General features: G+C 34.7%; 2 protein-coding genes across 6 annotated transcripts in view; both read right to left on the bottom strand.

Annotated features, from left to right (window-relative positions):
- LOC149786736 (uncharacterized) overlaps nt 1–10,192 on the bottom strand; it is a 32,432-nt gene extending 22,240 nt beyond the window's left edge. For all 5 annotated transcript variants that reach the window (XM_089977244.1, XM_089977240.1, XM_089977243.1 and 2 more), the window contains exons 1-2: nt 9,764–10,192; nt 9,120–9,241 (exon numbers count right to left, since the gene is read on the bottom strand). In XM_089977244.1, the coding sequence (XP_089833370.1) occupies nt 9,120–9,138 (19 nt within the window). In that variant the 5' untranslated portion in view covers nt 9,139–9,241; nt 9,764–10,192. The remainder of the gene's footprint in view (nt 1–9,119; nt 9,242–9,763) is intronic.
- LOC149786737 (uncharacterized) lies at nt 1,406–7,782 on the bottom strand. The gene is made up of 6 exons (XM_089977235.1): nt 7,170–7,782; nt 6,411–6,606; nt 3,867–5,872; nt 3,122–3,348; nt 2,722–2,899; nt 1,406–2,257 (listed from the first exon to the last, which is right to left on the bottom strand). Exons 1-6 carry the CDS (start codon nt 7,645–7,647, stop codon nt 2,022–2,024), a joined length of 3,321 nt encoding a protein of 1,106 aa, XP_089833361.1. The 5' UTR covers nt 7,648–7,782; the 3' UTR covers nt 1,406–2,021.
- Nucleotides 10,193–27,055: the final 16,863 nt, after the last annotated feature.

Raw genomic sequence — 27,055 nt, 5'->3', positions numbered from 1 at the left:
GTGGTTCATCATCAGTTTGAAACTGGTCTATGATTTCTGGATCTGGACATATCTGGTCCCCTGCTGTTGTGCTGCTATGGTCTTTACAGTTCATTAGGATATCAGTTACACTTGGTTTACATTTAGAACCCCATGGGATGGAATGCCCAGTTTGAAACTGAGAGAATGGTTAATTATCCATAATATAACTCCTGCAGTTATTATTAGGTTTGATATCAAGGTCTTTCTTTAAAAGCTTTTCAACTCAGGTTCTGTTCTACCATACAGATAAATAAAGTCAAATTCAAGGCTTTCAGATTTGTCCAGTTTGTTTCATGTGTTGCGGCAGACAGACTGTATATTGCCACTGTACCATATAAATATCAGTGCTTAGTCTGCTCTCAGTTGCTGTGGTTTGATTAGTTACAAGTGTCATCACATGTGACTAATTATTGACCAATGTAATGAAACTTGTATAATTAGAAGGCTGTATTTAAAAACTCTAAAGATCTTAAATGTGTGCTAGAGGGTAGGGTTAGCAGTTATACTCCCAGTTATGTTTGTGATGAGCAAAAGCAGCTGCACAAATTTGAGCTTTTAGTTTGGTTCTGGTAGGGTCAAAGGATGCAGGTACATTTTACATTCATTTTTTACTAGAAATAGCTATTTTCAATATTTTTCTGTGACAAGGCAACTAAAAGAATCAGTATGTGCCTTATGCATGAATAAAGTTCACTAGTACCATAACAAATTAACATACTTTTCATCACCCCTCTACCATCAAGATTTTTTTATATTTACCTCTGTAGCAGACACAAATAAAAGTCGGCAGCTCATTTGCAGACTAAGTTACGCATATGATCTCCAATGCTCATCTAACTGTGACAGGCAGTCACCAACAAGCCAACCTATTTCCATGCCTAACTCAAAGTAAATCTGAACCACATTATAGATTTAGCTTATGTGTAAATTTATAAATGCTAGGCTTGTGATAATTAGGTTCATGCCTTCTACCTTAAAAATTAGAGGGATGTCAAAATACGAAACTATCCAGTGAGACCTATGATGTTAATTTTAATCCCTATGGGATTTGTGACATAAAAAACCCAAATGCTTTATGTATTAAAAGGTAACTAATGGGGGCAGGATCTGCAGTGAATCAATGGTTAGTATGCTAGACTCCTGATAAAAATGTTTGTGTTAAAATCCTGTTATCAAGTCAACCAGGTTACCTACTGCAATGTACCCTTGCCTTACCCCAACTCCCTCAGTACTCAGTAAACAACTAGTGTTGGGCCGCAATTAAAAATATCTTTGTTTCCCCTTACCCTACCCAACAATTTGAAGTTGGGTAGGTAGGTAGGCTAATAATTTTTTTTTCTCATGAAATTCATGACACTATAAACTGACACATAGGAAACAGAAAAACGATAAATTCAACTTTAATAATAATACTGAAATACAGTAACTCATGAACTGAAATACAGTAACTTGTGAACAAGTTTAAAATGTTTTATAGACTAGATTAGTTTTTGATAAGGGCTATTCCAATAAAAATACTCCCTGCAGGCATTGGCCAGGGTACCAATTTAGCAGATTTACTCAAATTTTGAAACATATATTAAATGAGAGTAATTTCAATGAAATATAAAGATACACATGTAAAGGTGCAAGAAGTGTTTTTTTCCGAGTTTTTGAGGAGTGTTGGGTTAAGGTAGATATTTGCTGGAATAACCCTTAGTATTTTTTCTGACTAGGTCAAATGTATAAAAATGTTTTAAAATAATTAATAAAAGTATTTTAAAAGTCTTGAGTATTCTTTCTGACTAGTATCATTGGGTTCAATATATAATGAGACTTAACATATTTGCAAGACCTGTCAAAATGCACAAATATAAAGTTAGACATTGAATAGTGTCTCAAATATGCAGAAACATGTCAATAAAGTAATGTCAGAACACTAAATACATGTAGAAATCTAACTAACAAAAAAGAAACAAACAATGCAAAACATCATTTTAAATGTCACTAAGAGCTGCTGGTTAGTTTTTAACTGGGTTTCGTTTTGGAATGTCCTTTCCAGATGCTAAACATTGCTGGCACACTGGTAGAACAGTACGGAATCTTCCAGTCATTTCCTGGGATTTTTCTGCTCCTATGGCTCCACAATGAGCACAAATATCTGGTCTGCCAATGTTGCTGGCATAGTATGGGAATTCAATGTGTACAGCACAAGACAATTGTAGTCTTACAAACACTTTTCCCTGTAGGATGTCTCCTAAAATATATTAAATAGAACACCAATTATCCAAAATTGAACTTTAATGTCCGAAGGTGACTAGACATGATACACAACAAATAGCATATAGAACCTGAAACTAAATCTGTAAATAATTATCTTTATAAACACAGAGAAACTAGTATAAAAAGATAAATGAGCAACTTGGACTTCACTAAAAATTGGGAGCATGGACCAGGAAACAGGAATACTTGTAAAATAATATTCACATTAAAATTTTAGTGCAATGGCTAGTACTAAGAGAAAATCACAGTTAAAAAAAGCAATATCTGACATGAAAGAGCATTAAAAACTATCTGGGCTCTCTGACAGTGTCAGACATGATTCTAAATCAAGGTAAGAGTCAAACCGCATTCAGTATGTGAAGAGTGTATAGGTATATTTTTGAATAAAGTATTAAGGACTTGGATAAAAGTATAGAATATTAAATCATTAGAACTTACCATCAGGTGTGATAACAGAACCACAAGTATAGTCGTATTTCTCCAAAGTATGTGTCAAAGCTCTCTGGTCTCTTGCTGTTAGTTTCGTCTTAGCGTATATGCATCGTGGTTTTAGACACTCACAGCAGTTAACAGTTTGTCTAACATTCTGTCCCACAAGAATACTGTTTTTACAACCCTGTACAAAGAAACATAAATATCATCACTTGTGTTTTAAGTGTTGTGTAGTGACATGCCCTCTATTTTGTAACTTATTATGTTACAAGGGGTTCTATTAAAGTTGCAGTTTCTTAAATAACTTTTTTATATACATGTGTTGTTATTATTGCACAATTTATAACTGTTAAATCAATACTTTATAAAACTTCTATATTTTAATAAGATTTATGAACATCCTTACCTGTTGTTCTTGTGCCACAGCAGCTACAGTTTGCTTTAAACTAGACGGCCTGTCCTTATCTGTAGTTTCTTTACCAAGCAGTTCATCAAATGGCTTGTAATGCTGTCCAGTTATGTCTAATATGGGGTCTGGTAACCACGCCCATTCCCCCTCTGGAGTAGGACAGCAACCCTCATCATGACATCTTCTGATCTGAAAGGAGTAATGGCGTTCACGGCAGTGATCAGCTGTAATAAAATACCAAGAGACATGAAAATCTTTTATTTAATAGAAAGGGCTGACATGCAGGGACATTTAACACATCACTTTTGAAAATGAGCCAATAAGTTTAAACTAAGGACTAAATTATGTTTGAGTTATGTTTCATATGAAGAAAAAATGAGAAAATGCACAATGAACGGGTTCCTGGCATAATGTTTAAGAGTAGTGCCCTGGGCCATTAAATTAATATTTCAAAATAATTCCTGTCGACTTACAAAGACAATTTGTATGCAATGTTATTCTATTTTTAAAATTTGTGTATATCTGTAAATAAATCATGATTTATCTGTCAATGTTGAGTTTTTATAATGTAGAAGTCTAACAAATCGGGAGAGCTGCATGTCCACTTTCAGTTTGGAATTATAAAATGCTCTGACACTCACCCTTGAAATTACGGACAGACTGACAAGATATTGCAACTTCAACCCTGGCACTTTCTGAGTGTCGCAAGCAATAAAAATGTTCTGTAGATCTCTGTACTTACCAATAAATTTTTTCAGCTGTGTTGCATGGCTAAGTTGCTGCTGCTGATACTTTCCAACTTTGATGGCAGGGTCTATAAGGGTCACTTCAGCTTCAGCCATTTCAACATCAGCATCCTCTGCTGCTTTAAATACTTTGAAAGACTTTTCCTTAAGTTGGACTCTCTCTGTTCTTGAGGACAGGGTTTTGATCATAGGTTGAACTGACTGTAGCCATTCTGTTTTAATTTGATTGTTTTTTCCAGCTTTTGTTCTGATTTCATTCATACTTCCGCATGTTTTCAGAATTGTTTCTACATCAGATGAGGCAAGCTCTCGTGCAAGTGCAGTGTTTTGGAAGGCAATGTTGAGAAGTGACATAATCCGCTCAGCCGGATTAGTCCAAGAGTGACCTGGTGCAGTTCTGCAGGCAACTAAGAATTCTAACCGGAGTCTTCTGAATAAAACAATCAATGACAACTTTACTGCTCCATATGTGACCCGATGGTCAGGACCACCATCTGTGTACATAAATAAAGCTGGTTTGTTCTCATTTTTAGCTTTCAGAATAGTTTCAAGCTCTACTATGTGACGGAAGGGGGTGCTTGCCTGGAAGATACTATCTTTGAATGTAACCGAGACTTGTCCCCTGTAGAATGTTTCTGTTGCATCACCTGGAATATCTACATCAAGTACGACAGAAGGAGTAAGTGAGCCTTTGCTCTGCACATCATGATCAAGACAGGAAAGTACTGAATTCATCGTAACTATGGATTTCTTCCCTCTTACCCCTGTTGAGGTGAAGAGATCAGGTTCTCCAAAGTCCAGCTTAGACTTGTCGTCCATACACACAAAATTACTAATGTCTCTAAATTGTGTTGCATATGCTCTACAATATTTAAAAAGAGCTGAACAGTAGTGATCATCTTGGTGTTGTGCACGAAGTTGCCTGGTCTGTACTTTCAATCTAATAGGTACTCTACCTTTGTATAACTTGGCTACATTTTGATGTGCATTTTTTGGAACAAATGCTAGTAGGACTGATGACTCACTGGGAATATTGGTTCCTTCTGGTACTTTACTTTTCACCTGCTCTATCATATCCCTAACAGACAAAAAACGTGAAATATGCTCTGTATTGTGTCTCCTCTCATCTGCAGCAACCATGTCCTGAATCTCCTTTTCAAGGGTCTGAAAAAATACATCGAAAGTGTCATTAGGTCTACCCTTATTTAAGTGACGTAAATCTACCACAAGATCAGGATCAATCCCCAAAACAGAAAGACGTACTCGGTTATCTATTTCCTTATTTTGATCTGCTGAAGCATCATTTGTAAAGGTTGTGTAGATAGACCGCAAAATGTGTGGAGGTATAATGGTTCCAGCAATATTTCCGTAAGCATTGAAGAACTCCTGTCTCATTTGTCTTGTGTGATATTCAGGCAGTTTACTGCGTAAGCTGTGCAAAACTTGGTTGTCTCTCATAAACATTTCCGAAGAAGACATCCCATCTTCAGGAATTCTCCAGATAAAAGAAATCGCCCCAATCCCTCCACCAGGGTCGTACCTTAACATATGTACTGGTATGGTCAGACAAAGTTTCTCAAAATATCTAAATCGTTGTTCTGGCCCTTTAAATGGTTCATTTAAATGCAAATCTTCATCAAAGAAGAGAGGTTGAAACATTGCCATCTGAGATACCTGACCATCCAATCGACTGTAACATGGTAGGATTTCATCTTGTCTAGGACGATGTGCAATGGAGAGATTGGAATCAATCTGACGAACTGGATTCATTTGTAATTGTCGTGATATCTGTTTTTCATTTGCTTTTTCTAAATAATCTGCATAAGACTGTAAACATCCAGTTAAGGTTTCAATGTCACCTCTTATGGTCCAATGCTGTGTAAAAGGTCTTGAGATTAGCCTGAATAAACACTGGATTTGTAACTTCAGATCTTTTGCAGTAAGCTGTGGACGTTTTTGCTTCTTTCTTTTATAATCATTAGCACCATCAAACTTTAAAAACCTGTAAAAAAGGTAAGTTACAACAAAATTACTGAACAAGGATAATCAATCTCTGACAAATGTCACGGAAAAGTAAAGTAAGCAAAATGGAGGTTACTACATGTACATAATGGAGAAATTGACAACCGCAATGGTCCTGACTTTGTACAGGCTTAAATGAAACCGTGGAAGGTTGAACCAGATTTTATGGTGCTATAAAACCACCCTCTTCCATCGCAATATTAGGGTTGGGTAGCAACACAAAAGAAATAAAAAAGTCAAGTGTTCAACCAATTTTTTAAATCTTATGACATTGAACCTTTATTTTAATCAGCTTACCAAATATTAAAAAGTCTATGTCATATTTTCCTTTATCGTGAGATAGTATTGCTTGCTCAGTTTTATCATTGAAAATCAAAAAAAAAAAAAAACTATGGACATTAAGACACTTACTATATTAAATTTCTCTAGAATTATGTGTTGCAGGAATGTTTGTAATAAATATACATTGAATAAAGATTAATCTTTTACTTCAATTTAATATTATCAAAGATAAACACCTCTCCGGGATGTGCTTGATTCTTGTCAGGTGGGCCGCTCTCTCTTCTATTGTGGACGTGTTGCCACTTATGTACCACAAAGCATTTACTAGCACCAGGACTTGTTCAGATATACTCTGGTGGGACATGCTTCCAGGAAATTTGTCTCCACATTCTATCATATCTTTGACTATGCCGTTAAACAACTCATCTTTAGCTGAAAAAAATGGAATAAAAAAAACCTTTCACTGAGATGGAATGGCCAGCTTTACTGATAGATAATATTAAATGAGATATGAGATGTGGAATAAGTGTACATGGCACACAAAAAACAGACAGCAGTCTTCAATGTGACACCAGTTACTGTTGGCTGTCTTGCAATCGTGCCCCATGGCAGATAAAATTCAAAACCTTGAATCTAATATCAACAAACGGATTTCATAATTAATAGACTTTAACACTGTCATATTCATTATGCACTGCAGGTATCAAAATAATGTTTTAATCATGTTTATGTATGTCTTTAATGTTTTTATTGTCTGCTTTTGTTTTGTATGTTATATATGTATAGTTTTTGCTATATTGTGTATGCTCTGTGTTTATTGTCGGTCAAAGCTTAAACATTTGTACTTGACAAACAGACTTTAAATATATTATTAGGAAGGCAGTAAAAATTCTAGAAAGATTGCAGTTGTCAGAGGGTGCATGAATTCATTTCTAATAACTGTCAGACAGATGTTTGAAAATAACATTATTTCATATAAAAAAAATTGTTTATACCAGTGAAACGCTCAGCATTTGTGTCCTTAAGTTGTGGTAGCTTTGTTGCCACGGAAGTAGACATTAAAACAGAAAAGGCAGTCCGTGCAGGTGGTGCTTGTTGATTTTCTGTACTAGTAGTAGTTGAGGAAACATCATCCAACCCAACACTTTCATCACGGGTCACCGTAAATGTAACATATTTCAGTCGCTGATTAAACTCTTTCACCACATGCAGACCTTCGTGAAGGTCTGGATGAAAAGTCATCGTTCCATCCAGTTTGTCTGATAAACTGACGTTCAGTACATCTGCTTTATGAGGGCGAAAGTCTGTATCATTGGTAATGTCGTGATATACATCATCCCATGTACACTCCGTTGAGTATTCTAGTATTCTGTTGTTACAAATTTTTTTGTTTGATTTCCCGCATTTCGCGATTACGCTTACACATATAATGAAATCTTCTTCGTATTTTCTTTTGCCGGCCATGCCGGTCATGATGCTTTTCCTATCTAATTTAAACACCTTGCAACAAACGTTTTTCGCGCGCTAGTGACATCGATTTTGTTGACTGCATGAAAATACGGATCGCACAACGAAACGAAACGAAAACACGAACTTTTGAACAAAACGAAAAAAAAAAAAAAAATACTATCGCAAATTTTTCAAAAATTTTTTTTCAGTCGGCGGATTTTAAGAGGGTCGGTCGGGTAAGGGGAAACAAACTTAATTTTAATTTTGGCCTTGCTGTACATAACAAAACCAGTCCATATTGATTTTACATATTTTACTAAATCCTGACAAAAATAATTCTCTAAATAAAGAATGATTAATATGTGATGGTCTCGCATGTAATCAAACTCTTCCAAGCTTTTAATGATATGAACCGATTTATCAATGTTTATCAAATTTGCATGAAAAACTATTTCTTATTTGTCATCAAATATGTTCAATGTTTTGATCATATAAGCATTTCTGCTACATTAGATCAAAATAATCTTTTTGTCAGAAATAGAGCCCTTATAGTATTTGCAAGGTCAACCAATCAGATGCAGAATTTGAGTTTAATATGAATGAATATTTTTTTTTTACAAAATTGCTCTTTTGCTATATCTTGATGAGATAAATCTATTCACCAAGTCTGATAAAATTAATGAGAAATAGTTTTAAGAGCAGTAGCAAGAATGGCTAGTGAGATGTAGAACCACCACATTATATGCATAGATTTTGCTTATAGCCTCAGACATACAAGCAAATAATTAAACAAGTCAGATCTAAATTGGATCATAAACACTGTTGTGCAAATCATAAGAAACTCTGCCAATCAGATGCAAGGTCACTTCACTACCATACCTTTATCACACTCATAATAAGCATCATTGTGAAACTTGACTATATAAGCCCAATGGCCAAGCATGATCAAACTTGAATCAGCAGTAGTGGTTATAACCTCATGTATTTGTATGCATCTTCACTTCTTCAATCTAGATCTCATTTATATAAGCATGTATTCTAAGTTTAGTAAAAACTGCACTACATGTATAAATATTGCATGTGGTGGTAACATACTCAGATGAAAGATCACCTTATTATTATTAATGGTTAACACTCATCAAACTTCAAGGACAACTTAATGATTTTAGCCTATATTGTGGAAGTATGGCTTTTAGGCTGGTTAAAAAACTCAACTAATCTTATACATGATCACATGTATATACTTGGATTTTGCTCATTATTAGATTTATCCAAGATGTTGATTTAAGCCCAAAACCAAGTTTTATATAAACAAATTGATCAGAACTATGGACTCCAAAGTAGCTAATTTCTTACTGTTGAAAGACAGAAGGGGATGTGAAATAAATAACACACTCAGGACCATTACATAAACCCACTTAGCCTTTTGACCAGTTGAGATAAAATATCAACAATAATGTTAAATAAGATTGATAAATTATGTTTTCTCACATTACCTCTAGCCCTTTTCAACATGGATGGTATTTTTCTTCCACATATGTCAGCTCTTAATTAGTGGCCCTTTCCCATCATGAATGTTGTAGGTGAAACTCTCAGAATTAGGCTTTTTAATTTATATCTGTAGAAGAAAAAAAACTATTGGTCTGCATATATCAATGTCACCATTTCTGTATTAGATTAAAATACCATATGTGTGTGTGTGTGTGTGTGTGTGTGTGTGTGTGTGTGTTAATTTTAGAATTTAAGCAAACTTGTCTCCATGTGTTTATTTTAAAACTGATGATGATAACACATAACAGGTTCAATGGATAAAATGTTATTTCTTACTTCTTACAACTGCTCATTATATCTGAATTTACATTCAATGTTTGTTTTAATTAACATATTTGGGATAATGGGCAAATTATTTATTTTGTAGTTTATCATTATATCATTTACCAGTCTTTTATCATTCAAATATGTAAAATATAGTACCATTATACTGACTTCATATTCTATATGATATCCCAGCAATACATATTAAGCAGATAAGAGCAAATAAAAATGTTCAGAATGTAAAATTTACTCCAAGCTCAAAGAAGATCAGCAAAAGATAATATCCAACAAACTACCAAACAAAAAGCGAAGTTAACGCAGTTACCTTTATTATGATGTCTCCAACACCAACGGCACTGTACAGCTACGTCTTCTGAGTTTTACCGTCATCTTGTCTTTCAAACCAGAATTAATTTCTTGAGCTCTTACAAAATGAAGAAACTTTTAAATACTATAATTTAAGCAGCTTCTTTACATGCCATCAGATAAATTATGGCACAGTGTTATGTCTGTCAGCAAAACGCAACTTCACATTTGGACGGCGCGCTGTGTGGGCATCGCCGACACAGCAACTGAGATGAATTCTCTATTAGCAGACAATGATTCGGAATAAATCCTTCGCAAATCTAACATTCTCGATTTTTCATAGTTCCACTTTTCATTGTTGCATCTGTTTGATTGTACAATTGCTAATGATGTTCAATGAATCAACTTCAATTCATCTGCTGTCTGAAATCCCGGTTCAGTTGGTATTTTCTTCCGCGCATGATGCCGTGTAAATAAAAGATACGGTCGACATTCAAAGTGGTTTAGGTTAATTTATTATTTTTCTTTATTAAGGTCATTTGCAGAAAGTGTTTCGCTAGGGTGAGAAAAAAAAATATAACAAAAAGAAAACTTTCTTTTCCAACGCTTATACTGTATATATTTCAATTTGTGATTGATGCTATAAATAAAAAAAATGATAATAAAGCATTTTAGCCCGTGGATTCGGCACGGCACTCGTTTTTGTGGTTTTTTTAAAATGTTGTTAGTGTTGTTTTGGGGTTGTTTTTGTGTGTGTACCACACTAAAAAACATACCAGGTATTAGGCCTAACGTAGGAAAAGAAATTATCCTCTATTTATTACTATTCTTACTGTCAAATGACGCAAAAGTGATCAAATTGCTATTAAGATTTTGTTTTGTATAACACTTACCGCTCGTTTTCCTCGAGATAAAGCAGCCACTTCAAAATGATTATAAAATCTGTGACAGATGAAAAACGTGGTTTAAATAATTCGTAATCGCCTGCCTTAAAATACTGTAGGAATTTGCTAATGTATTTCATGGCCCTCGTTTGAATAGATACCAACGATCATGTATATCGACCAAAATTTGTATATTCCTGCCCACAATCATGTATTTTGTATTAAACCGTATATTACACGAGCGCTCTGTGGCAAACTCGCGGGGGGGGGGGGGGGTATTTATTATACCCAGAGGCGTAGCTATGATATTTTGCGCCCGGGGACGAACTATAAAATTGGCGCCCCAGCCCCCTCCCCGTTTAATCACATTTTTGAATATTACCCTTGTTTACTTATTATAATGTAACGTTGTAAGCCTCATTTTGGCGCCCCTGTACCTTGGCGCCCGGGGACATATGTACTCCCCTTCCCCCCCCCCCCCCCCCCAGCTACGCCTCTGATTATACCTGCTGTATCAGTTGAGAAATATATTGAACAGATCAGGCCCCAATACTCTCGCTCTGAAAAACATTAAAATAATTATATGCAGAATATCGGTAGGTCTCCCTCTTGCCGAAAATGTCAGCACCATATATATTTTGCAAGTAATGTAATGGGTATAATAACACACACACACACACACACACACACACACACACTTTTTTGGGAGTGGGGTGGGGGCAACGGACAGATGCCCCCATTTCCAAAAAAAAATAAAAAGTATTTTATATTTGTGTATTTTCCCCTCAGATGTGTTCTACGTTTTATTAAAACAAAATTTTATATAAAAAATTTAGTTTTTAGAATTTTTGATGGGGTATTTATGTTTCCATAGTGTTATCTAAAGGGTTGTTCGTCCGAGTCTGGTTTCCCTCACCTTGCTCGAAGTTCCTTCCCTTGAAATGTTTTGTAACCTTTGCTATATGTCGCCTAGGTCTCAGTGTTTGCTATATGTAATGGTGTTATATTGTGTGTATGCTATATTTTCTTTATGTTTGAGACAGCAAGTATAGATCAAATATCTTTCCCAGTTGTATTTCTTCCTTTATGATGTTATATTGTATCTTTTAATTTGTTTTATGGTTTTCTAATTTTGACGATGGAATGGTGTACTATTTAGATTTTGTTTAAAAAAAATAATTTCCTATTTTATTATTCGAGTGATAATATGTGTCGTTCCTCATAATAGTCTTTAAAGATGTTGATAGGTAGGTTACGCTCGATCCAAGGTTCACGCTTCTTTATTCTCTATGTGTTTTTCCTGGGTCGCGTTAGGCCTCCTTTATTTAGTTTATCTGATTATGCTTTATTGAAAGATCCAAACGTATTTATGAGACCACATTATTCTATAGTGGTCAACCATGCAGTGCGGGAGAAGTTAGTAGGGTTTTAAACTAAGTGTTATACAGTATGTATTTGTGTCTTTATTTTGTCTGTTTATGTTCTACATTGGGTGTTTTCAAAGACTCATGATGGGCCTGTGCACTTCACTGAGCCTTGTGACTTAGCCCCATGATGTCATCGCCATTTACTTCCCCCTTATATTTTCCCTGTATCCCTTCCTATATATGTCTTTAGAATTTTCTTTCAGAGAAAGAAAAAAAAAATTAAATTACAAAATTCTTTTATTTTTTTTCTTTCTTCCTTTCTTCTATTTTCTCTTTAAAAAAAAAAAGTTATATGGGTTTCTTTGAAATATTTGAAATAGAATTTGAAATTTTGTTTGAAATATGGCTGTTGTGGGGTGCGAGGAGGGGGTATGGGTATGGCATCAGCTCGCAATTGCGCTACGCGATACTTCGGTCTGTAATACCTATTCCTCCCTCCCCCTCTCTCCCCCAATTCCAACATCAATTGCGTTATATCAACCTGACGGTAAGTATCTATTCGTCGTAAGACGTATTGAGTTCTTGTTGTGGTTAGTATTCTTATTTTTACCACGTATCTTATTTAAAAATCTTTATCACCTGTCCACAGGATATCATCGTAGTTACTATATAGTCTATACATTTTAGAACGATTTTGTTTTCGTAGTCTAAATCTATGAATAAAATGTTATTTTTGTTATACTTATATTTTTTGCAAATTTTCATTATTAACTTTATCCTGTTATGTTTAGTGTTATCACATTGGACAATCGTATGTAGTTTGGTGAAATTCGCTGTTTTACATAAAGGGCATTTCGGCATTATCCTCAGCATGCGATGTTTGATTGTTTCTTCGCCTGTTAGCCAGGTGTTGTGCAGGTATTTAAAAATTATACTTTGTGTTTTGACAGATCTTATTTTCCCCAATTTTTCCAATTTTTTGTCCAATTTACCCCCTCAGTTGTCCTGCTCTACTCTACATTTTATATTTTTGGTTACCTCCTCCCTAATCCAAGCGTGACTTTTACTTATTAAATTTTGCATAAATCTGTTTTGTCTCTATATTTTAAAATTAGTTCTCATATGCTTGCGTGGCACTTCGATTTTTTTATATTAATTTGTTATTTTTGTATATCTCTGGTCGGTTTCTCAAGGTGAAGCCGAACCAGTAGATGTACGGTGCTTCTCACGCTGTAGCCGGGTCTGAGTGCATTTTTTTTTTAATCTATTGATTATGTTAGTTAATTATAGTAGTAGAGGGCTCGGCAACCCCAAGCCCCCTCTACTTTTGGCCCTATATAATGTCTCTTTTTTTACATGATGCATTTTATGATTCCATATATAATCTATTATTTCGTTGTCTGTTTTGTTTAAAATTGTATTATCCATATCTATGGATTTAATTATGTAGTTAATATTTGAGTATAAATAAGTCTTGGCCACTTGGGCCCGCTCCATGATAGGTAATGGCGCCATGGCCAGATTTTCACATTTTCTCTTATTTTATTGATAATATGTTCATAATTTTCTACAGCTTCTTTTTTTATTACCAAAGTAAACCCCTAGAGCCTTTACAGTGTCTCTCAGTAAGTGTGTGTGGGGGGGGGGGCGATAATCCAGGGTGGTTGCCCCTCCAGTTAACTATTTTTAAGATTTCGTGCTTGTTGTGGTTTATTTTGGAACCCGACGCTTATAGCATTTCCCCTCTCTTATAAAGATGTTGCAATCATATGCACGTTAGAGCATTTTTTAATTCTTTTTTAGGTTTGGTATTTGTATACCTTGTATAATCAGGGGCGGATTAAGGCTCACTGGTGCCCTAAGCACTGACAAATCTTGGTGCCCCCCTCTTTTCCACGTACACCTGAGAAGATAACGCTAGGGTGTACCATGATCAAGAAACAGAACATCATGATCAATTTGCACTAGTTGTATCAGTTTTTTTTACAAATCTTCATTCTTTTTTCTTTCTTTATTTTCACCCTTTTCTCAACTTTGTGGTGCCCCCTTTGGCCCTGGTGTCCTATGCACGTGCTTAGTCTGCTTAATGGTTAATACGCCCCTGCTTGTATATCTGGGTTGTTTCTTATCGTGTGACGTAGGATTTATATTGCCATTACGTATTCTAGCATTGATAGTGGACATCCTTGTATCACTGATCGTTGTATTTCAAATTCTTTCGTGCATTTCCCGTTTAATTATCCCAGTGTGTAGGATTTTGGTCCATTTTGGAAATTGGGTCCGAAACCAAATTTTTTAAAAACATTCTTTATACAGTTTTGTTCAAATCAGTCGAAAGCTTTCTCCTGGTCGAAGAGTACCATAGCACTCATCATACCAGTTTCATGTATGTAGTTAATTATAGTTTTAATGTTTAAAATATTGTTTTGTATATCCCTCCCCCACAAGTTTGATTTACATTAATTATCTTGTTTATCCTACCCTTTACTGTATTTGTTAAAATCCTACTTAAAATCTTATAGTCCGTGTTTAAAAGTGATATAGGCCTCCAGTTTTTAATCTCGTCTCTATTCCCTTTCCCTTTGTATATAATTGTGATAACTCCCTCCCTCATAGATTTAGTCATTTTATTTTTACTTAAAACTATATTAGTATACAAAGCGTTTAAGATCGGCGTCAGTTCACCGTGGAACTTTTGGTAGAATTCCACGATGAGTCCATCTTTCCCTGGTGACTTTTGTGAGTGTTGATATACTTTTTGTGATTTCTTCATCTGAGATGACATCATCACATTGGTCTCTATGTACTGCTGATGTCATCTCACAGTCGACATTTTTTAAGTAGCTGTCGATTGTGCTGAAGTATATGTTCTGTGTGGTGTGTGGTGTATAGTTCTTTATAATATTTGGAAATATTATTTAGGATATCTTCTTTTACAGTATGGGTTACATTGTTTATTTTGATATTGTTTAAAATTGTATCACCCCCTTTTCTAAATTCTTCTCGCTTATATACGTTTTTTGCCTCGTTGTAGATCTCTGCAAATTTTCCCGCCCTTATTATTCTCCCCTGATTTTCGTCTTCTTCAACGATTTTAATTTTGTCTGTCAATCGTTTTTTTTTTCTTTCTCCATCGTCGTTTGTTGTTTTGCTTAGTTCTAATTTGAGTTCGTGTTTGTCTTTTTTTTCTGGGGTTTTTCCGCCCTCTATTTGAGTACTGAATATTTATTCCTTTTATTTTGTTTTTTAAAACATCCCAATCAATTATTATATTAATATTTTCTTCAGTTTTGACGGTTTCAATTTCTTTTTTTAATTATTATTTCGACATATTCTTTGTCATTTAAAATCTTATTATTTAGTTTCCATAGTCCTGGCCCACATTTTTCTATTTTTTTCATTTTTAGGTCAATAGTGAGCATGAAATGGTCTGATAGCTTTTGGTTGGTTATTGCAGTATTAATATATATTAATGGATCATAAAAATTTCCGTAAAATTTATCAATCCTGCTAGACTGGTTTAATTTATAGTTACCCAGTTGAAATCTCCCCCATGATTAGATTTTCCATCGAATATTGTTGTAGGTAGGTATATAAGTTTTCTTTAAAATTAGTTTCTTATTTCTATTAGCTGGCATGTACACATTTATAATATGCCAATTAAACATTTTAACACGTAGCAACCGTCCCTTAAAAAAGTCCCCCCTCCTCAAACCTTTCCCAGCTTTTTAAAAATATTATTGTTGCAACCAACTCTAATATCATTATTTGTAAAATTGTTGCATATCTTTATTGCGTTAAGTTTGTCTTCTACTAAAATTTTGAACTCTGGTTTAATTCTATAGTGTGTTTCTTGTATCATTATTACATCAAAGTTTGTTTCTTTGGCTACTTTGTCTGCTTTCGCTTTGTCTATCCCATTGCTGTTGATAGTAGCGATCCGGAAATTTGTTTCTTCCATTTTTGCTTTACTCCCAGGTGCCGCATCACTTTTATATAGAATTTAATTGTATATATTTCAGTTAAAGTTATTATATTCCATTTTTTTTTTGTACACACACACCAGCACGCTCGACAAAGAGCGCTTGAGTAATATACAGTTTGATACATCCTACATGGTAGTGGGCAGGAATACATATATAGGTCGTTATCCTTCTCGACCGAAGTAGTAACATTGTTCCAATGCTAACACTCGACGTCCTCGATTTGTGCTTCATCGTATTTGCAGTCTATACACTTAAAGTTACAATGGAAAAGTGTACATGAACATATTTATACCATAGACAGAGCCTTGAAGTACTACTTTTTTCGGTCTAAAACTGTCCAAAAAAAGAAAGAAAAAAACCCAGCATGTAATAGTTCATTTCGATACAGTTGCACAGAGCATTTGACGTTCATTTTGATGTCAATATATATTGATATCGATTAAGTGCGATTTGTTTTCAAAGCTGCTTTATTGCTGGTAGTGCTTCTGTTTTCAAGTTCGATATATAATATACCCATGGAGCAGTAGTAATACAGAAATCAGAACAACAACCATCATCATCATCATCGGGAGTATTATTATCGTATATGTTGGTCACATCGATGATCATTAATAAAAAGCGGTTGAAATATGAACAATATTCTATCTCTTCAAATAGCAAATAACCAAGCAAAGTGTGTGTGTGTGTGTGTGTGTGTGTGTGTGTGTGTGTAATTTTTAACGTAGCTTTAAAAAAAAATGCAATCATATCGCTACCATGTCTGCATTGTGACAGTTTATAATGATGTCTAGCAATGTGGCATCATGCCACAAACATACAGCATTTTGTCCCACCCAATCACATTATCCTCACACCAATATCTTAATGATGGGCGCCAAAAGAGGCAGCTGCTAGTACCATTTTTATGTCTTTAGTATGATTCGGCAGGGGTTTGAATCCGCGACCTCTCGCATCCAAGGCGGACGCTCTGTACAGACACTGCACCACCTGAGCGATCGCTTAGCAAAGAATGTACGATACTGTTTCCTGTTGTTCATAACAACTCGACCTGGAGACCTACCTGACGGAAAATGAAAGCGCATTATAACGTTATAATATACGAATCCGGAATTTTTTTGATTATTATAATTTTCAAGAAAGTTAGTGCCTTTTAGCATTTGACAAAGTGTGCTTGCAGTTGCATACTAAGGGGAGGGGGAGTTTACAACATACTTCGATGCTGACTACTGATTTGAAGCATAAAATTAAAACTAAACAACAGCATAACATGTTTATATATCTTATTAAATACGTCTTCATTTGTCTTTCCGTGCGCCAAAATGCCTTCCTACACGAACATGTTCCTTATAGGTAAATAAGTTGTACCAATCGTAAACAACCACCGATTTCGACATATATGATATCAATTTATAGGTTTCTCATCAGTTTAAATCGATCTGTGCAACAAAAAAAAAACAAAAAAAAAAAATAATAAAAAAAAATGTGTGAAAATGAATAATAAAAAAGTTGCTATTTGTGACTCATTGTCGCTTGCGACTTTACCGATCTTCGTATCCTTGATGCTTCCATCCTTCCCGTTTAGGGATGGTAGCACCTACTTGGATGCTAATACTATAGATTTGAAGCATATAATTAAAGCTGTACAACAGTAAATAATATGTTTATGTATCTTCTTATTAAGTACGTCTTCATAATGTATGTTCGTGCGCCCAATGCCTTCCTCTACGAACGGTTTCGATATACACGAATAAGTCATACCAATAGTAAATAAACACCGATTTTGACAAATTTCATATTAATATATAGGTTTCTCATCTGTCTAACTCGATCTGTGCCAACAGACATGTGTGAACATGCAGAATACAAAAAAGTGTACTTTTTACTGAATATTGGGTTCGACTTTACTGATCTTCATATCCTTGCTACGTTCATATACCGTTCCCGTTCTGCGATGGTAGCACATACTTCCATGCTAATACTATAGATCTGAAGCATAGAATTAAAGCTGTACATAATTATAAAATATGTGTATGTATCTTATTAAGCACGTCTTTATCTGTCTTTCCGTGTGCCTACATCTGACCTATACGAAAGTTTTCCATATGGGCGAATAAGTCATACCAATCGCAAAGAACGATTTTGACACGTTTGATATCAGTTGGTAAATTTTTATCAGTCTAAATAGATCTGTGCCAATATAAATGGGTGAAAATGCAAAATAGAAAAGTTGGTATTTTTCACTCAGTATCGCTTGCAACGTTACTGCTCATCGCATCCTTGCTACGTCCATCTGCCATTCCCGTTTTGCGATCGTATCACATTTTTTCGATGCTAATTCTATAAACCTGACACATATAATAAAAGCTGTTCAACGGTAAATAATGTGTATGCGTCTTATGAAGTACGTCTTCATTTGTACGTCCTTGCGTTTAGTGCCTTCCTAACCGAATATTTTCCATATAGGCGAATAAGTCATACCAATCGCAAACAACCAACGATGTTGACAAGTTTGATATCAATTGATACGTTTCTCATGATTCTAAGTCGATCTCTGCCAATATACATGTGTGAAAATGCAAAATAAAAAAGATTGTTCTTTTTACTGAATATCGGGTACGACATTACCGATCTTCATATCCTTGGTACGTGAAACTACCATTGCCGTTTTGCGATTGTACCACATATTTCGATGCTAATACTATAAATTTGAAGAATATAATTAAAGCTGTACAACAGTAAATAATATGTGTGTGTATCTTATTAAGTACGTCTTCATTTGTCTGTCTTTTCTCCTAATGTCTTCTATACGATCGTTTAACAAACAGGTGAATAAGTCATTACAATAGTAATAAACACCGATTTAGCAAAATTTGATATCAATTGTTAGGTTTCTCGTCAGTCTAAATCGATCTGTGCCAACAGAAATGTGTGAAAATGAAAATAAAATAGTTTGTATTTTTGACTCGATATCGGTTGCGACTTTAACGATCTTCATATCCTTGATACGTGCCTCTACCATTGCAGTTTGCCACGGTACCACATATTTCAATTTTAATATTATAGATCTCAAACATATAAGGAAAGCTATACAACAATATATAATATGTGTATGCATGTTATAAAGTACATCTTTGTGTGTCTGTATGTCCTCTCAATGTCTTCCTCAATGAGCGTTTTCCATATAGGCAAATAAGTTATAACATTAGTAATTTTTTAAAAACGCGATTTAGACGAATTTGATATCAATTGATAGGTTTCTCATCAGTCTAAATTGATCTGTGAAATATATAAATGTGTGAAAATGCAAGTAAAAAAGTTGATATTTTTTACTTGGTGTCGCTTGCGATATTACGGATCATCAACGGATCATCATATTCTATATTCTACCTACGTGCCTCTACCCTTGCCGCTTTGAGATGGTACCATATAATTCGATGATAATCATTTGAATGTTTGTGCTCCTAGATCTTTACAACACGAACGTTTATCTTAGAGTCGAATAAGTCATACCAATCGTAAGCACACACAGATTTTGACAAATCTGGTATTATTTGGTAGGTTTCTCATCAGTCTAAATTGATCTATGCCTACAGAAATGTGTGAAAATGCAACCTAGAAAAGTTTATATATTTTACCCAGTATCCTTTGCGACTTTACCATTACCAATCTTCATATCCTTGTTACGTGCCTCTAGTATTGCTGTTTTGCGATGGTATCACATACATCGATGCTGATACTAGTGATATGAAGCATATACTTAAGCAATAAAACAGTAAAAATTATGTGTATGTATCTTATTAAGTACATCTTCATTTCTCTGTCCGTGCGCCTATATCCTTGCAACATGATCGTTTTCTATAAGGCTAAATATGTCATGTTAATCGTAAAAAAAGCTACAAAGATTTGGACCTATTTGATATCCAGTTATTGGTTTCTCATTAGTCTAAAACGACCCGTGTCAATATAAATGTATGAAAATGCTACCTTGAAAGTTGCCTTTTTTGTCTCGGTATTGCTTGCGACTTACCGATCTTCATATCTTTGCTACCCGCTTCTACCCTTGCCGTTTTTTGATGGTTTGTATATAACCAAATAAGTCATGCCAATTGTAAAGAACCACCGATGTTAACACATTTGATATCAGTTTATAGGTTTCTCATTCTCCAAATCTTTCTGTTTTTAAGAAACGTTTTTCTAATTCAACTAACGGGTCATCACGCTAAAATTACGCTACTGACAAATGTCACCTTAATATCCTACATACTAAACTTAGACAAGCAGGTAGTCTCCTGAAATCCGACCTTTACATGGTGAATTTAGTTAACTCTTTCACGTGTGCATGTGCTTATGATAATGAAGAAGTTGAACACTTTGTCTATTGCCCCTTACCTAATGCCAAAGATCCCAGCTCTTTCGCTCTACCTTTCAATACACTTCTTGGTTAAGTCTAGATTTATCATTGAAAAGTGACGTGACTACTCACCTACAATAAGATGTCTTTCTGCTTGTGTGATGACACGTTAGTTAAATTAGAGAAACGTTTCTTAAAAATAGAAAGATTTGGAGGATTTCGGATATCATCAGGCAGAGAGTTCTAAAGACGAATCGTATATGGTAAAAGGTCGTGTGAAAATATAAAGTTTGGTTGAGATTGGTGTGATACTTTGAGAGTAACGTAGACGATAATTAGATGCCTCATATCTCCTTTGTGGAAGAAGTTCGTTTAAATAGTTAGGTACTTGAGTATTTATAATCGAATACATAATGCATAATCTCTTCCTTTTCCTTCGTTGTGCAAACCAAGCAGTTTCCGCATAAAGAGACTATCTAGAAGAATTAATGGGTATAGATCTGGAACGATCCGTGCATCTTCCATCTGATTTTCCCCCTTTTATTCTGATCTTTCCGAATCTTCAATAGAACAATTATCCCAGACTCTAGAAGTATATTCTAAGGTTGGACTTATGAATAGTGTATATAATTTAGCTGAAGTCAACAATTAGTCTGCATTTAGACGGTAGTGTTTTATCTCCTTTCTTATACATCGGTATGTCATACGCTAGCTTGCACTGTGTTAGGAACACGCTGGCTGGGAGTGATTTATTTAAATGTATTTGCAATGGAACATACATTTCTTCAACTATACTTGTACAAGTTTATTACTTATTGGATTGGTTCCAGCGGTTTTGTTTAGGTCAAGACTAGTTACTACATCTATAATTTCTTGTTTATATATAATGATGGCAGAAATAAAAGTTTCATTTCTAACTTCAAAATGCGTTAACTGTTTATCATAATTTTTTAAACGTGTAACATATCAAACTTCCGAGTTCAACAGGTCGCACTTCTCCTGATCACTTGTTGCAAATTTAGATGATCATTTCGTACGTTTCAGTGGAGGTAATAGGTTCCATGTCTTTGTAGAATGTACTTGTTATCTCATTATTTTCCAATAAGGTCGAGGATTTGATCCGATGGCAGGGGTTGAACCTGCATCCTTTCGGTCGCAGGTCTGAGACGCTAACCACTGAGCCAATGTTGCTCCTCTTAAGATTAATATACCCATATGATATTTTCCAGTATCATACGTAACTATATGATACGTTTAATAACACCCAATAACTCAGCAAATGCCGGCATGACGACATATGAATTGAAGGTGTAATGACGAATGTAATTTAAAGTCAATTATGTAACCTATTTTTATGCTTTTTATTGAATATCATTTCTGTCATGTGATACACATAACATAATCTTACATTTAAGATTATTTAAAATGAAATTTATGAAATTCGTTAAATAGTTTCAATCTTTTGCGACTCTCGTGAAAAGATCCTTCATTGCTGTTCATGTAATTTTACATGTCATTATATTTCTTTATTGATTTGCACTTTGGTTACAAAAGAGACAACTTTTGCAATTTAAAACTTATTTCATCTATACTACACTAGTATAGCTCATGAAATGAAGGCAGTTTACTTGGCCTCTAATTCATCTATAGGGAATGATACCTGCGGGAGACTGCTCTATCTGACCAGTGTGTAACTATGGAAACGGTAATTTAGTGACCTCTTCTCCAGCCTCGAGCTTTAGGTTAAGACTGAAATTCGCTGTCTTATGTAATGTTCTGTATCTGTAGTTTAAAGCTGGGAGAATTATACAAAGATAATAGCAAGTAAACCCTTCTGTAAATGGAGCAAACTCGCACTTTTACATTGTAAAACTAATTTATCTTACAATCATTTATGAATAATTAAAAATTACTGAGTAGTAACTAAGAATATATAAATTCTTTAGATGGAGACCCAAATTTCATTTTTTAAATTATCGTATTTTTTATGTTTACTTTCCAGATACATTTTTAAAAAAATTCTCAAGAAAATATGAAATCTAACAAAAGATGAACGAAAGTCTTATTATTTTGATTTTTTGTAATGAGCAAAGAAAGAAAACTATTAATGACATAAGCTTTCATCATGACATATACACACTAGCCTCCACAGAAGTACCTTTATGACAGTACGGTTAAAATAGAAATAAATATGCATATACAGTTGTAAACTTTCCCGATTTATGACTAAACATTTATACTGTGATAGGGTATTCTTAGTAAGTAAAATGTGTATTATACAATGAATGAATAGGAGGTATTCGATGAATGGACTGCACGCATTTCAGGTGCAGTGGCTACTCAAGATTATTTACTGATGCACAAACTAGTTATAGTTGTCATACTGGTTGTCATTCCAGGGATACTGACAGTCAGTGATTTCCACCTTGTAAAATCTTTCCTCTAGGGCGGACAATAATAATAGTTTCTGAAGCTGATTTTATTAGCAATGGTTTGCAAAATAACAACAAATATCCTTGTGTTTTATCAACTCATTATGGTTCCGCTGCTTTGGTAGAACAAAAAGGAATGTTCTTTATTGTTTTATGAATTTTATGCCCTGTGACAATGGCTAACATTTTGTAGGTCACGATCACTTTGGCATAAACTTATTTTATGCATGGCAGTTGGAAACTACGAAAATCTTCTTAGAGGCGAGCTGTATAATCGGCAGTTACATTGTTATTCTGAAAGAGTTCTGATAACTTAATAAATAAGTAAATAAATAAAAACACCATCTTTTATCATTAAAAGTTGCCAAGTGTTGTTTATACATTATACGTGGCGTAATTCGTAAGTTTACTCGGCATATTTTCAACTCGGTAACGCCTGGTAACGGTCATACTTTTACCTAAATATGTGGGTCCTTTGAGAGCATCGTAAATGTATGGAGGAAAAGAAATAATTGTATTGTATGCTCATCTCAAAAGATTTGTTTGTATTTCTGCGAAATAGTCATGCCTAACCAGATAATAGCACAGACCCCCCCCCCCCATTGTAACTACAAAGCCTTGAGCAAGTGCGAAGTTACCAGTTAATTGTATTGTTTGTTTCTATTTTTCAAGTTGCCTTCGTGTGTGCGCGCGTAAATTGAAAGCTTGTTATTACTAGTCAATATCGTCAATCATATTTGCTCCATTATTCCATGCAGATAAGAAAGGAACTAATTTTGTGTTGAATTTGTGCCCCCCCCCCCCCCCCCATCACACCCCGCCCCGGCACGGTACAATAAACAAACACTTGATTGAAAATAAAATAAAAGAAACTAACCTTGCATTGTTATAATGTATTTCTTCTTTTTTCATCATGCGAAATTTACAGAACAAAATATATCAACGAACTCCGTAAATGTAGCGGATGCCGGCATGCGTATGCATCCTTACTGTGTGTGTATCGCTAATGTCAGATAAAAAAATATCGCAAAAGAGACGAAAATATCACCAGATTGCTTGAAGGCGCCTGCCATTCACGCATGATAAGTTTCAAGGTGCAAAAAGACCAAGATTATATTGTATCCAGGTTAACTATACGACGATATCTCGCAAATAAAAAAAAAATCATTATTTTAAAGAACATACAATGTGAGTGCAAATGATAATCTTTCGCTAGTATGAGTTACGAAAGTATCATGGGGGGGGGGGGGGGGCACCAGACAGATGACCCCCCCCCCCACAAAAAATAAAGTGTTTTCATGTACTCTTGTATACCCCAAGATGTGTGTGCTTGTTTAAAGTTTAAAAAAGGAATTTTGATCAAACTTTTAGTTTATAATTAGTCCTAGTGTTTTCTAAAGGGTAGTAGTCTGAAACATGGGTCTTATTCCCATTTTCAGATTTCATATCCTTGATTTTTAGTGATCTTTGTCAAGAATTTTCTATGTTCCGTGTATGCTATGTGTATCAATGCTATGGTGTGTGTATGCTATATAGTCTGTGTGTAGGGACAGCAATACTATGTCAGATTTGTCTCTGTTGTCTTAATATATATTTTTCTATGGACTTTTCAAATTTATTTGTTTGTCCTGGTATAAATTTAGTTGCTTTTGAATTAATTTGCAATTTAGAATTCCGGCGAGATGAACGGTATACTACCATTTGAAATTAAAATAAAACCTTTTGTTTTATGTGATTGACTATGGTGTGGCGTTTCTCACATTAAAGTCTATTTTCAAAATGAGGTAGGCTGTATTCGAGTCAGGGTCCGCACTTTCTTTCTTTATTTATTTGTGTTTCTCCCGATTCGAGTTAGGCCTCCTCTCTAGTATTTAATTTATAATGTAAAAGAAGTAAATATCCAGCCCAAAACCCCTTAGGAAGCTTTATACATTTACTGGTTTGGTTTTAGCATGAAAAACATAAGTGACATCTACAAAAATAATAAACTGGTAAAAAGACTAGAAACAACAAGGACCTTTAGAAGTATAAAGGAACTTTTATGTAAATATAGGGAAAATGAGGAACTTTGGGGAATTGAAACTAAGGAAACATATAATTGGATAAGGGAAAATTTAACCTCTAAAATTAAAAATAAAGTAGAGGAGGAAATATCTCGGTTAATTGGGACAGACCTTAGAGGTACTGGACCAACATCGGCTCTCCAAAAATACAAAGCTTGATATTCAAATATCTACACGACATATGCATACATGTAAAATATCTCATGTGCAAATGTGCGAACTTCACAAAATATCATGCGATGGCACAGTGCGAGTTTAGGAAACAAGACAGGATACAATTAATTATGGAGATATCCAAGAAATAAAAATACAGAAGAAACCAAGTTTTATATCAAGATGGCAATTTTAACAAAACTTTAATAGGAAAAATAACAGATAACATAACTAAAACCATGATGGCGTGTGACCAAGTCATAAACATAAAAAAAATGAATAGGCAAACTTTTTTGTAATCCTTTCAAATTAATTAGAAAAAAGAACTTCTAGGAAGATTTGTGAATGGGAGGGACGGGGCTGCAAAGGGTGAAAAGAAGGGGAGGGAGATGGGGCAATGGATAATCTCCCATTAAAGGGGACCATCACAAAGTGAACCCTTGCCCTCATACCCCCACCCCGGATTGGAATCTGCTGTAGCCGCCACCCTTTTAATTTCTTATAAATTTTCCTAAACAGCTTCAGTTTCTTTTTATTATCCATTACAATTAAAATTAAATAATTAAATAGACTTTAATTATATTACGTAAACTATCACAAATCCTAATTATCGGGACAGAGAAACTATATGGGAAAAGTACGAGATAATGACGTCATGGGGCTATGAAAGAGTCGGGATAAACACCTCATATAGGAAACTTTACATACATACACGAAAACAAAGGATCTAATAAGTCTCTATTCTAATTCTATTTGCTCAAAATGTGCAGCTCTCGCACTGCACGGTAAATCCCCACTGTGTGTGTGTATGTGTGTGTGTGTGTGTGTGTGTGGGAAGAACAACCAATTTTAGAGATTTTGGCAGAAATCCAATAAATAATTTGAGACGGCCTAACTCTAGGTGGGAGAAATACAAGCAAATAAAAAAGTGTATGGACTCCAACTCGAGTACAGCGGATTTCAATTTACAAATCCAATATGTGAATAATGACACAATATATTTGCACACAGAACACATTAAGTTTTTTTTTTCTTAATTAAATTATAATACACCGTTACTTAGCCAAAATTCAAAAATATATTAAATAAATAAAAATAAACCTTTTCTTGATCCGATTATAAGGTCCTAAGATTACTGGGGAGATTTGGGAAAAAATAAAGGCTATCCCACCATGGAAGCAAAATATAGCATACACAAACTATAGCATATATATATATAGCACACACGGGATATAGGCGACCTCTAGCCAAGGTCAACCAAGAGTATAGAGAAGGGATTTCAAGTCAGGTGATGGAAAGATGGAAACCTATTCGGAAAAACAACCCTATAGATAAAACTAGGTTTTAAAAGAAATACCCCGTTAAAAAGGAGAATAAAATTTTTTTGACCTAAATTCTTTTGCATAATATAAAACATACAACACATGGGGGGGGGGGGATAAATACACATAAAACACTATAATTTTTTGGAAAAGTGGGGTGGGGGGTCTGTCTGGTGCCGCCCCCCCCCCCCGTACTTCGTCTTGTGGGGATAAATGTACGTCATTTCCTGCTGGCGTCCTCTATAGGTGGAAAATCGTATCTAAGTAACAGTGATGTATACTTTTATTTCGAGAAATTAAAGTATTTTTTCTGTACACTTTATAGGTTTTTTTTGGTTCTTTTTGTTCAAGTATAACTACTTTTAATCATGTTATGCAAATCTGATGTATAAAGAAAAATGTTGGTGCATGGCCGGTAACTTTTATACGTCATGGCAACGGAAAATAAATTCCGCGCATGCGCATTTTGTGTGGGAGCACAAAAAAAACCCCACACAAAAACAAGCAATCTACTAAAACAAGCCATTACGTGAGAACTTGGCCTGAAAAGAGCAAATATAGGTACTATAAAATATTGCTAGTCTCGGATTTGACAATCCTTAGTTTTTTATGCTGATGAAACATTTTTCAGTAGAATTTTTTTTCCTACAGTTTAAATGCCTAATTTTACTGTTTATAATCATACATGTTCAAATGTACTGGTCACATATAACAATATCGTCGAAATATTAACTGATACCATGCTGGATTTAT

Source organism: Sinohyriopsis cumingii, chromosome 12, assembly GCF_028554795.1.
Source record: "Sinohyriopsis cumingii isolate HCF-2022 chromosome 12, ASM2855479v2, whole genome shotgun sequence".
NCBI classification, from domain to species: domain Eukaryota; kingdom Metazoa; phylum Mollusca; class Bivalvia; order Unionida; family Unionidae; genus Sinohyriopsis; species Sinohyriopsis cumingii.
Note: the sequence above shows the minus strand (reverse complement) of the source record. Positions and strands in the feature narration are given on the sequence as shown.

What these genes read in the sequence shown, in the direction of transcription:
- LOC149786737 (XM_089977235.1), bottom strand. Translation starts at nt 7,647, where the DNA reads ATGACCGGCATGGCCGGCAAAAGAAAATACGAAGAAGATTTCATTATA. An exon ending in AAATGCTGAGCGTTTCACTG is followed by an intron (nt 6,607 to 7,169) that starts GTATAAACAATT and finishes CATTTTTTTCAG; the next exon opens with CTAAAGATGAGTTGTTTAAC. An exon ending in CTGTGGCACAAGAACAACAG is followed by an intron (nt 2,900 to 3,121) that starts GTAAGGATGTTC and finishes TTCTTTGTACAG; the next exon opens with GGTTGTAAAAACAGTATTCT.